Here is an 11,314-nt window from a genome sequence, read left to right on the forward strand (position 1 = left end):
GGGCATTACCAGCAGGAATGGGAATGGGGACTTGGGGGACCAGGATGGGGACACTGGGAACAAGTTGGAGTCACCAGAAGTTGGGAATGGGGATACCAAGAGCAGGTTGGGGACACCAGGAACAGGGAATGGGAACACCAGGAGACAATGGGGAAAGGGATGGGGACACCAGGAACAGGATGGGAAGACCAGCTGAAGGTTGCGGACAACAGGAACTGGGAATGGGGACATCAGGAGTTGGGAATGGCAACACCAGGAATGGGAATGGGGACATGGGGGACCAGGATGGGGTCACGGCAAACAGGCTGGACATTACCAGCAACTGGTAATGGGAACACCAGGAGTGGGAATGGGAATGTGGGGGACCAGGATGGGGACACTGGGGACAGGAACGGGGACACTGGGAGCAGGTTGGGCATTACCAGCAATGGGAATGGGCACGGCAGGAATGGGAATGGGCACAGCAGGAACTCTGTGTCTCTGCTGGCCCCCCGGGCTGTGCCTTGGAGCCCTGACAGCTCCTGCAGGTCACAGCTTTCCCAAGGCCTGGCAGCCCTCGCTGCCGTTGCCGGTCCTGCAGCGCCGGGCGGGACGCGCTGCGGATCCCGCCGGGCTCCGGCGCTGCCACGGAACCCGCCGGCACCGTCAGCCCGCACGGCACCCACGGCAAGGGGCACCACGGCCAGGCAGCTGCTCCCCACGGCATCGCCAGCCCACAGCACCCGGCAGCTCCCATTGACTCACTGCAGCAGGAGAGCAGCAAAGCCTGGCAGCAAACTCCCAGGGCAATTCTAGGGGCCAAAGGGACGCTTCCAGCAGCATTCCGGACTTGAGTATTCCCGCAGAATTCCTTCTCCAGCTCTGCAGCCTCTCCTGCTGTTCCAGGACTGTCGGGTTTACACTGCCCTCCTGCTGCTCCTGGCTCAGGGCTCGCCAGGTTCAGTGCCCCCTTGGCAGCCCCGGACAAAAGGAGGGCACTGCTCTGCTCTGCTTTCTGCTGCTGAACATCTTCATTCTCCTCCTCGCAAGGACCCACAACTCTCCCGCTTTACAAAGAGCAGCAGCACTTGGCAGGCCCGGCAGGATCTTCCCCACAAAGGCCGTGGCACTGCCCTGTGCTCGTCCTGCCACAGGAGCTCAAGGCTTCTGCACAGCACAACTTCCCAGCAGTGACCTCCCTGCTCCAGAGGGATGAGGAGCCTCTGCTGAACTGCAGAGATTCACACACTGCAACCACTGCACTGCCTGCATTTCCTGCCATTCTGCAGCACTTGGGCATCTACTGTGGCTCTTCCTGCTGTTTAAGAAGGAGGTTTGCAAGCCCTGGGAGCTGGATGGAGTTTTGTTCCAGCTGCCAGCTAAGGAAGTTTTCAACCTGTTACACAATACATGCAATGAAAGCTACAGTGATTTAAGAACTTGGACTCCAGCAGAACTGTTGGATTATTTATTTCATCAGGAAAAATAGACCAGGAAATAAAACCATCCCTTAATATATGGAAGTCAAATGAACTCATTTAGCTAAATAGGCTGTAAAAAGGAAGTTACTGACTTTTATATATGGATACATTGGAGAAGGGAGCAGGATACAGGGCTTGGGATGCTCCTTGGAATACTATTCCAGAAATGTCTTAGTACAGAGCATTAGACTCCACAACAGAATCCTGCCAAGTAATTATATCCACATAGGAAAGGTAATCGTTGGTGATCCTGACCTGGCTTTTGGAGGTATCAGGAGCTCCCAATCAAACAAAGATCTTAAACTGAAAGCTTTATTCAAGTAGCTGAATCTACCCAGCACAGGGCCTTCTACAGCTCATGGTGAGCTTGCTTTCAAGACAGAAAACCCCAAACAGGCACAATCTTCCATTCCAAAGTCTCACCCAACTGCCTTCATCTCATCCCTGCCCTTCCCCAAGAAGATTCCACCAGCCAAGCCCAGGGCACTCCAAGGGAAACCCTTGTGTGACCTTGTCTGGTATTCCCTGGGCACTGAGGGAAGAAGAGAAGTTTATCAAGGTGCCAAATGCCCACGGAGATCTTGGAAATCAGCTCTCCAGGATGCTTTGCAGCCCTTCTCAGTCAGCTTGAGCTCTTCAAACACACTTGTCCTCAGCGTTTTCTCTGAAAGGGTCACTATGATCTGAAGGGTCAAACTCAGAAGTGTCTGAACCTGCAGACAGTCCTTCCTTCCGGGCAGAGCTGCAGCTGCTTGGGAATGTTATTCCCTGCTGGCAGCTTCCCACAGAGCTGTGGGCACACATTCTCCAGGCAGCTCACTGAATGCAGAGTTTCCTTCCAACCTGAAGGGAGTCTTTGCTCTACAACATCTCTGCCAGGTGGCACTGTGTGATTGCAGGCTGGTTCTCCTGGCTCTGCCTGTGTCCTGCTCTCCTTGGAAAGCACCATGTCTGTAAGGATCCAGATGATGATCCTGATCTCAAAGAGAATCAATAAAATATCATTAAACAGGCATAAAATGTCGATAATCGATCAATGAAATGCCAGATCTATCTGAAAATAGACACAAATACAATGTTGTGGAGCTCCTGGCCCGGCTTTCCCAGCCCTGTGGGGGGCGGGAAGCCCCGGGGCCTCACTTCTCTGCCCCCTAATTAGGAACAATTTATTAGGCCAAATAACCACGGAGTCATTTGCCCCTGAGCTGCTTTGTCCCTCTGCCAGGCACAGGCCAGCCCGGGCTCCGCAGGCTGCAGGGCTGCTGCGTCCTGTCAGTGCTCAACACCTCGGATTTATTTGCCCCCAAAAGGGAAAACGGCCCCGAATCCCGTGGGCCGAGCGCAGGAGGGGACAGAGTTGTGGCACAAAACTGCACCCGCCGGGTTTGCCCAGCCCGGGAAGAACCAAGGGCCCCGCAGTGAGGTGGGACCCCCCAGCAGCCCCTGTGTGCCGTGCCCAGCTGAAGCCCTCCCTGGGGCGCTCGGGGCTGGCTGGGCACACTGGGAGCGCTGGGAAGGGCCCCGGCTCGGGGCGGGGGCGGCGGGTGCCCAGCAGTGACTGAGGGGAAGGGCCTTCACAGGGACCCCCCGCGCCCCTGGCTGCCCACGGGAAGGGTTTTTGGTCCCTCTGAGCGATTTGGCGGCGTTTCTGGGCTCGGCGGGGCCGGGCAGGCGGCAGCGGGACACGCGGGGCCCGGGCCGTGCGGCGGAGCCGGTTGGGAACTGCGGGGCGGCCCCAGCGGGGCCCCAGGGCGGAGCGGAGCCGCTTGGGAACGACCCCCGATCCCCCCGGGGCCAGGTCTGATGCCAGGAAAAAGCGACGATATTAAACCCAAGAGCCACAGGTGCTGCTGAGCCAGTGTTTGTTTATTTGGGTGCCGGACGCGCGGGGCACAGCTCGGCCTCACAGGCACCGCTCCCCCTCACAGCTTCCCTTGGATGCAACTGCCTCGTACATATTGACTGCACGTGTGTTCATCATGGCTGGGCTTCAGGAACAAAGATTTGGGAAAGGCTCTATCCACATTTGTTACAAGCACACTGGTGGCTAAAGAGGCCAATACAAGATAGACATATTCGATTGCAAAAGGCACAACAGAAACACTCCTTAGGTGGCATATTCTGCAAGACACGGTTCTTTCTGTGTTGTCTTTTCTCCTCGATGGTGATCCTGCTGCGTTCTCAAAGGAAGCAGCAGCGTTAGAGATGGGGTGTCTCCAGACCTCCCGACTGGAGGCCAGAGTAGACCAGTGATGAAGATCAATGTGGCCAAGGCTGAGATGTTGTTTCAGGCAGTCCTTGTATCTCCTCTTCGGGGCTCCTCTCTTGTGGCAGCCGGTGGCAAGTTCACCCCAGAGCACGATCTTAGGGAGGGGGTGGTTGGTTCTTCATCCTGGAGACGTGCCCTGCCCAGCACAGCTGTGTTCTCAGCAACATGGCCTCAATGCTTGTGACTGCTGCCTGTTCTAGAACAGATGGATTGGTCACATCATCTGACCAGTGGATGTTTAGGATTGTATGGAGGCAGCGTTGATGGAAGCGTTCCAGGAGTCGCAGGTGGTGGCTGTAGATGACCCATGATTCGGACCCATATGAGAGAGTAGACAGCACAATGGCTCTGTAAACACTGATCTTGGTACTTTTCTTCAAGTGTTTATTTTGCCAAACTCTTTTATGGAGTTTTTGGAAAGCATTATATGCCTTTGCTAACCTGTTGTCCATCTCTCTGTCAATCTCACCATCCGAGGAGATGAGGCTCCCTAGGTAATTAAACTGCTGGACTGATTTGAGCTCTGACTGGCCAATGGTGATATGGGGATGATGGAAGACTTCCTGAGGTGCAGGTTGATGGAGAACTTCAGTCTTCTTTAAGCTGACTTCCAGCCCAAAGAGCTCAGCAGCCTCAGCAAAGCAGGATGTTAAACGCTGCAGAGCTGCTTCTGTGTGAGCGACGAGGGCGGCGTCATCAGCATAAAGCAGCTCCCGGACAAGATGGTTTAAGGTCTTGGTGTGGGCCTTCAGTTGCCTTAGGTTGAAAGGGCTTCCATCAGTACGGTATCGAATGCAGATCCCGTCCTGATCCTCGAGGTCTGCCATGGCCCTTTGGAGCATCCTGCTGAAAAAGACTGTGAATAGGGTTGGTGTAAGAACGCAGCCTTGTTTCACACCATTGGTTATTAGAAAGGGCTCAGAAAGTGCATTGCCATAACTGACTTGGCTGTGCTGATCCTCATGGAGTGAGATGATCATTTTAAGGAACTTGGGGGGGCAACCTAAACGTTCCAAAATCTGCCACAGACCTTTCCTGCTCACAGTATCGAAAGCCTTGGTGAGGTCAACAAAGGTTTCATAGAGACCTTTGTTCTGTTCCCTGCACTTCTCTTGCAGTTGTCTGAGAACAAATCCCATGTCTGTGGTGCTCCTGTTGGCTCTGAAACCACACTGGCTTTCAGGGAGAATTCCTTCTGCTATAGTGGGTGTTAGTCTGTTCAAGAGTATTCTTGCCAGGATTTTGCCAGCAATGGGGAGCAGAGTAAGACCCCGGTAATTTCAGCAGTCTGACTGTGCTGGTTTAAAGGTAAACCAGCAGGGGAAATGAACTCAACCCAAAAGAGAGATTATAAGTCAGAATAACAATTTAATAAAATAACACAATAAGTACGATTATACAGACAAACAGTTGGTTTTAACCCACAAAACCCAAATGTATAACCCAGCACCCTGGGGCATGAACAGAGTGGTGTTTGTTGGCCCCCCTGGGCCCAAAGTAAAGGGAGAGGGGAAAAAACCCTGTTGGTGAGAGTGGTGGTGCAGTCTGGTCAAGAGTGGTGGTTGCAGTTCGGTCGAGAGTGGTGATCTGCAGTCTGGTTGACAGTGGTGGTCACAGTCTGATTGAAAAGTGGTGGTTGCAGTCTGGTTGAAGAGACATCGCTGACATCACAGGCAGAGCAGTGACATCACAGGGACAGCAGTGACATCAGAGAGACCGTGGTGACATCACAGGGACAGCAGTGACATCAAAAAGAAAGTGGTGACATCACAGGTAGAGCAGTGACATCACCGGGGCAGCAGTGACATCACAGGGACATTGGTGACATCACAGAGACAGCAGTGACATCACAGGAACAGAAGTGACATCAAAGGGACAGCAGTGACAACACAGAGCAAGCGGTGACATCACAGAGACATCGGTGACATCACAGGGACATCAGTGACATCACAATGACAGCAGTGACATCACAGGGACATTGATGACATCACAGGGACAGGAATGACATCACAGAGACATCGGTGACATCACAAGGACATCAGTGACATCACAAAGACAGCAGTGACATCACAGGAAGAGCAGTGACTTCACAGGAACAGCAGTGACATCACAGGTACATCGGTTACATCACAGAGAAATCGGTGACATCACAGAGAGAGCAGTGATATCACAGTGACATCAATGACATCACAGAGAAAGCGGTGACATCACAGGGACAGCGATGACATCAGAGGGACAGCACTGACATCACAGAGACATCGGTGACATCACAAAGACAGCGGTGACATCACAGAGAAAGCGGTGACATCACAGGGTCAGCAGTGACATCACAATGACAGCAGTGACATCAGAGAGACAGAGGTGACATCACAGGGACATCAATGATGTCACAGAGACACTGGCAACATCACAATAACAGCAGTGACGTCACAGGGACAGCAGTGACATCCCAGGGACAGGAGTGACATCACAGAGACAGCAATGACATCACAGAGACATCAATGACATCACACGGATATCAGTGACATCACCAGGACAGCAGTGACATCACAGGGACATTGGTGACATCACAGAGACAGCAATGACATCACAGAGACAGTGGTGACATCACAGAGACAGCGGTGACATCACAGAGACAGCAGTGACATCACAGAGACAGTGATGACATCACAGAGACAGTGGTGACATCACAGAGACAGTGGTGACATCACAGAGACATCGATGACATCACATATACATCGGTGACATCACAGAGACAGCGGTGACATCACAGGGCTATCGGTGAAATCAAAGGGACATCCGTGACTTCAAAGGTACAGCGGTGACATGACAGGCACAGTAGTGACATCACAAAGACATCCGTGACATCACAGAGACAGAAGTGACTTCACAGGCACAGCAGTGACATCACAGGGACATTGGTGACATCACAAATACAGCAGTGACATCACAGGGACAGCCATGACATCACAGGGACATGAGTGACATTACAGACACAGCAGTGACATCACAGAGACATCGGTGACATCACAGGAACAGCAGTGACATCACAAAGACTGCAGTGACATCACAGGGACAGGAGTGACCTCACAGGGACAGGAGTGACATCACAGGGACAGCAGTGACATCACAGGGACATCGGTGACATCACAGGGACAGCAGTGACATCACAGGGACATCGGTGACATCAGAGGGGCACCAGTGACATCACAGTCACAGCAGTGACATCACAGGGGCACCAGTGACATCACAGGGACAGCAGTGACTGTTACGACCCGCCCCAGGAAAAAGGCAGGGGGGGTAACTCAGGTTTTATCAATAATTCCCTTGGGGTGGATTAAAGTGAAACGACACTAAATAATCGGTGTCTGAAAACATATTGACAAGGTTTATTTTAACAATTCTGTATCAACAGCTATGCCAGCATTTTGGGGGCTGTCATATAACAAGACCAACCTTTCAGGGGAGGAGAAAAATGCATAGGGGAGAGAAAGACAGGGTAAGATTAAAGGAGAGTAACAAAAAAGAAAAGAAGAGAGTGGTAAAAACGTAAATAGTCACTGCCCACTGGATCCAGCCATGTAAAAGCAATGGTCTTGATCCGCAGGTGGGGAGGGGAAAAGAAGGAAAAATCCCCCCCAAACCCCCAAAGTCACCAGTCAGTATCCATATCCTTTGCACCTCCCCCAAGGCGGGGAGTTGTTTCCATAGGGGGGTGTCCCCCTTTTTGGCACAGAGTTCATGTGGAGGGCGTGGTAAACTCGGCTCTTCCCGCCTTTTGGGGCTTGACATCTTCTGCACTGGAGGAGGGGGATGGGCCCAGTTGCCCATCAGAAAGTCAAAAGCCTGCAGAAGTCTCTTAGAATGCATAAATCATTAACTGTTCCAGTCTCTGACACCCCCCAAAGTGTGGGTGGGGCTGGATTGGAGGGTCCCGGCTGGGCCCGAGGCCACGGGGAGGGGCTGCGGCCGCCGGCGGCTCAGGAGCTCTGTGGGGAGAGAAAAGGGGGTGAGAGCGGGGTGGGGGGGCAGGGCGGGCACAAAGGCTGTGGGTAAGGGGGGGGACAAAACCGCTGGGGACCCCCCTTTACCTTCTCCCGCAGGTAGAAGCCGAGCCCCAGCGCCAGGAAGACCAAGCCCAAGACGAAGCCCCCGACCCCCACCAGGATCTTGCTGCGGACGGTGTCCGGTGGCATCTCTGGGGGGAGCCGGGGGGGTCAGCACCCCCAAAACCTCCTCCCACGCACCCCCCGGCACCCCACAGAGCCCGGCCCGCTCTCCCCCAGCCCACCCGGGGGTCCCTCAAACCTTCTACCAGTCCCTTTGCAGCCCCTGTAGGGATCCCACCCAGCCCCTCCCAGCCCCTTTAGGACACTCCAACCCTCTCCCAGCACCCCCAGCACCCACCAAACTCCCTCCCAGTCATCCCCAGTGTGCCCCCGGTGCTGGGGCGGCTGGGCCGTACCCCAGTGCCGGCTGAGGGGGTGCTCCAGGCTGACGTGCTCCACCTGGCAGCTGTAGGTGACCCCGCGCCGGGGGGGGATTTCCAGCAGCACCAGCACCTGGTAGGTCCAGTCCCCGTTGGGGACCACATCGGTGGCCACCACGTGCTCCGGCAGCTCCTGCCCATCCTGGAACCACCTCACCTGCACCGGCGCAGGGTAGAAATCCATCCCGGAGCAGAGCAGGCGGCCGGGGCCAGGCTGGGAGCTCGACGGCACCAGTGAGATGGACACGCTGGGGGGCACTGGGAGGGACGGGGGAGACACTGGGCTCAGCTGGGGGGCACTGGGAGGGAGGGGAGAGGACTTGTAGGACATTGGTAGGTATTGGGATGGGAGTGGGAGGGACTGGGATGGCAGTGGGAGGGACTGGGAATAGAGTGGGGGAGAAGGGGCTGGGCTGGGGGGATACTGGGGAGAGAGTTGGGAGATGTGGGAGTGAAGTGAGAACGACTGGGAATGGAGTGAGAGGGTCTGGGAATGGAGTGACGGGGACTAGGAATGACTGGAAATGACTGCAAAGGACTGGGAATGACTGGTCTGGACTGGGAAGGAAGCAATGGGGACTGGGAGGCTGAGTCCTGGTGAGGGAAGTCTTTGTTTGGGTCTGCCTGGCAACTGGAGCGTCATCAGAGAGACGCGCTGGGATTGGCTGAGGGGCGTGAGCTCGGTGGCCCCAGTGGGGTGGAGACGCGGGGGGCGGCACTGGGAGAGACTGGGATGGACTGGGATGAACTGGAGTGCACTGGGAGAAACTGGGGGAAACTGGGAGAGACTGGAGTGGACTGGGAAGAACTGGGAGGGGGCCAAAGGGCATGGGGAATGGCAGAGGGAGGGCTGAGGGGTCTGGGGTGATTCCCAGGGACGGTTTGAGGGGCTCCAGGGTCATTCCCAGGGCAGGGCCCGAGGGGACCCACTGTGACCCACGCTCACCTCTCCTCTCCACGGTGAACGGAGCATCAGCCTTGTAGTTGTACCGGCAGTACCTGTCCACCGCAGAGCGTTTGTACTCCAGCCATTCCCGTTTACTGTTGAAGTGCCTGGCCAGGGTCTCCCCACGTGGGGTGTCCCCCACATAGACCCCCACATCGCTGTCGAAGTGCAGGAACTGCTTCCGGTTGTAGATGTGCCTCTCGACGAACCTCACCCGCTCGGTGCCGTTGATGAAGTGACACTCGTGGTTTGTCATCAGCTGGAACACCCCTGTGTGTGCAGGACACGGGGTAGGGGGTGCCCCGTACCCCCCCTGCCCCTCAGGCCCTATTCCACTCCAGCAGGGTTGGAGCTCAGGGGGCCACCCCGGACCCCCCTTTCCCACCCCCCTCTGCCCCACGGACGCCCCAGTACCGGCTCTTGGCTGGGGGCGAACCCCCCCATCGGTCCCCCAGGATGGACAAGGTGGTTGGGGACTCCCTCAATGCGGATCCGACCCCCCCAGAGTCCCAGGGAACCGCTCCAGGGCTCAAGGGACACCCAGGGACCCCCAGGGCACCCCTCTGCCTGATCTCCCACACCCCCTTGCCCCCCTCTCCCACCCCTTTCCCACCGGCCCCACAATCTCCAGACCCCCCAACCTCACTTTAGGGCTCCCACCCCCCTCCCACTCACTCTGGGACTTCCAACCCGCCTCGCACTCACTTTTGGGGCTCCCAACCCCTCTTTTCTCCCCTCTTTACCCCCCTTTCACACCCCACCCCCCTGCCCGCCCCCCCGCTCACCCGACAGCTCCTCGCCCGCAGCCGGGGGGGCTCCCAGCACCACCAGCACCGCCAGCACGGCCCCAGCTCCCCGCACACGCTCCATGCCCAGCGCCGGACAGCTGCTGACAGCCCCAAAACAGCCGGGCGGCGCCGTTTTGGGGGGTTTGGGGCGCGCTGGGCTTGGCTGAGGGCGCAGTTGGGGCCCTTTTTTCGAGGCGTCTTCCCGGCGACTGATGAGTCATCAGCGCGGCGCGCTGGGATTGGGTGAGGGCGGCGTGGGCGCTTTGGGATTGGCTGAGGGCCGTTGGGGGCCCCCGCGGCAGCCCCGGGGCTGGGGGGTTCGGGGGGGTCCGTGGGGGAGGGGGGAGCTCAAGTGAACCCAAAATTGGGAATCCAGGCAGTGCAGAGAATTGGGAAGCTTTACTGGGAACACCGGGAGCAGTCGGCTGGTGTCAGAACAAAAGCAGGTACAGGGGGATAAACGACCCCCCCAAAATCAGCGCGGGTATGGACTGGGGGATCGAGGCTGGGACGCTCAGCCCTCCAAGGACCCCCCCAAATCTCTTCTCAGCCTTTCCATTTCCCCACAAAGCCACTCCGATCCCCAAAAGGCTCCCACAAAACTCCCTCCCAGTTGCCCCCAGGACTCACCAAAGCCCCTCTCAGCCCTCCCAGTACCCACCAACCTCCTTCTCAGACTCTCCATTCCCCACCAGACCCTTTCCCTTACCCCCCAAACTCCCTCCCAGTTCCCCCCACAGCCCCCAGAGCCCCTCACCCCCCTCCCAGTGTGCCCCCGGTGCTGGGGGGGCCGGGCCGTACCCCAGTCCCGGCTGAGGGGGTGCTCCAGGCTGACGTTATGCTACAGGGTAAGGGATAGAATGCAGCTCCCTTAAAATCAACAATCACTACACCACTACTTCTAAAATCTACAAAAGATAAAAAACCAAAAAGCTCTGAGGCATCACACCTCTTCTTTTACAGTTCTATCACAACTTTTTATAAGTCAATCATATTATATTATAGAGCTCCATTTCTATGTTGTTAGGTACACCTTTTATATACTTTTATATAACTTTTATAAACTTTTTAATGTATTAATAAAATCCCAGGGATCTTGCTTGGAACTCCCTGCATCCAGGGACCGAGAGGATCTCCCTGAATAACTTTCAGTGGGCACTGGAATCCTCAGGATCCTGGAACCCCTGGACCATCAACAGCTTTGTCCCTCCAAAGGGGTCCCAATTTGTTTCCAATGGTTCAGGAATACGAAATAAACCAAATACCAGTTTCCAAAACCAAATCAACTTAGAAGTCCAGAAATCACAAGTTAATATCCAAAATACCAGAAAGGATTTCTTCAAGACTCTTTCTTTGCAACCT

At 55.7% G+C, this 11,314-nt stretch overlaps 1 protein-coding gene across 3 annotated transcripts in view; it reads right to left on the minus strand.

Annotated features, from left to right (window-relative positions):
- Positions 1-10,043, minus strand: part of LOC113998761 (class II histocompatibility antigen, B-L beta chain-like) — a 181,529-nt gene extending 171,486 nt beyond the window's left edge. The window contains exons 1-5 of one of the 3 annotated variants that reach the window (XM_039388209.1): positions 9,950-10,034; positions 9,165-9,434; positions 8,195-8,476; positions 7,821-7,927; positions 7,603-7,718 (exon numbers count right to left, since the gene is read on the minus strand). In XM_039388209.1, coding sequence (XP_039244143.1) covers positions 7,710-7,718; positions 7,821-7,927; positions 8,195-8,476; positions 9,165-9,434; positions 9,950-10,034 — 753 coding nt within the window. In that variant the 3' untranslated portion in view covers positions 7,603-7,709. Of the gene's footprint in view, positions 1-7,602; positions 7,928-8,194; positions 8,477-9,164; positions 9,435-9,949 lie in introns of those variants that run through there. The other 2 variants (XM_027741776.2, XM_039388210.1) reach the window with 2 other exon arrangements.
- Between the last annotated feature and the right edge of the window lie 1,271 nt (positions 10,044-11,314).

Source organism: Pipra filicauda, unplaced genomic scaffold (assembly GCF_003945595.2).
Source record: "Pipra filicauda isolate LSUMZ 115617 unplaced genomic scaffold, ASM394559v2 scaffold623_size210332_pilon, whole genome shotgun sequence".
Taxonomy (NCBI): domain Eukaryota; kingdom Metazoa; phylum Chordata; class Aves; order Passeriformes; family Pipridae; genus Pipra; species Pipra filicauda.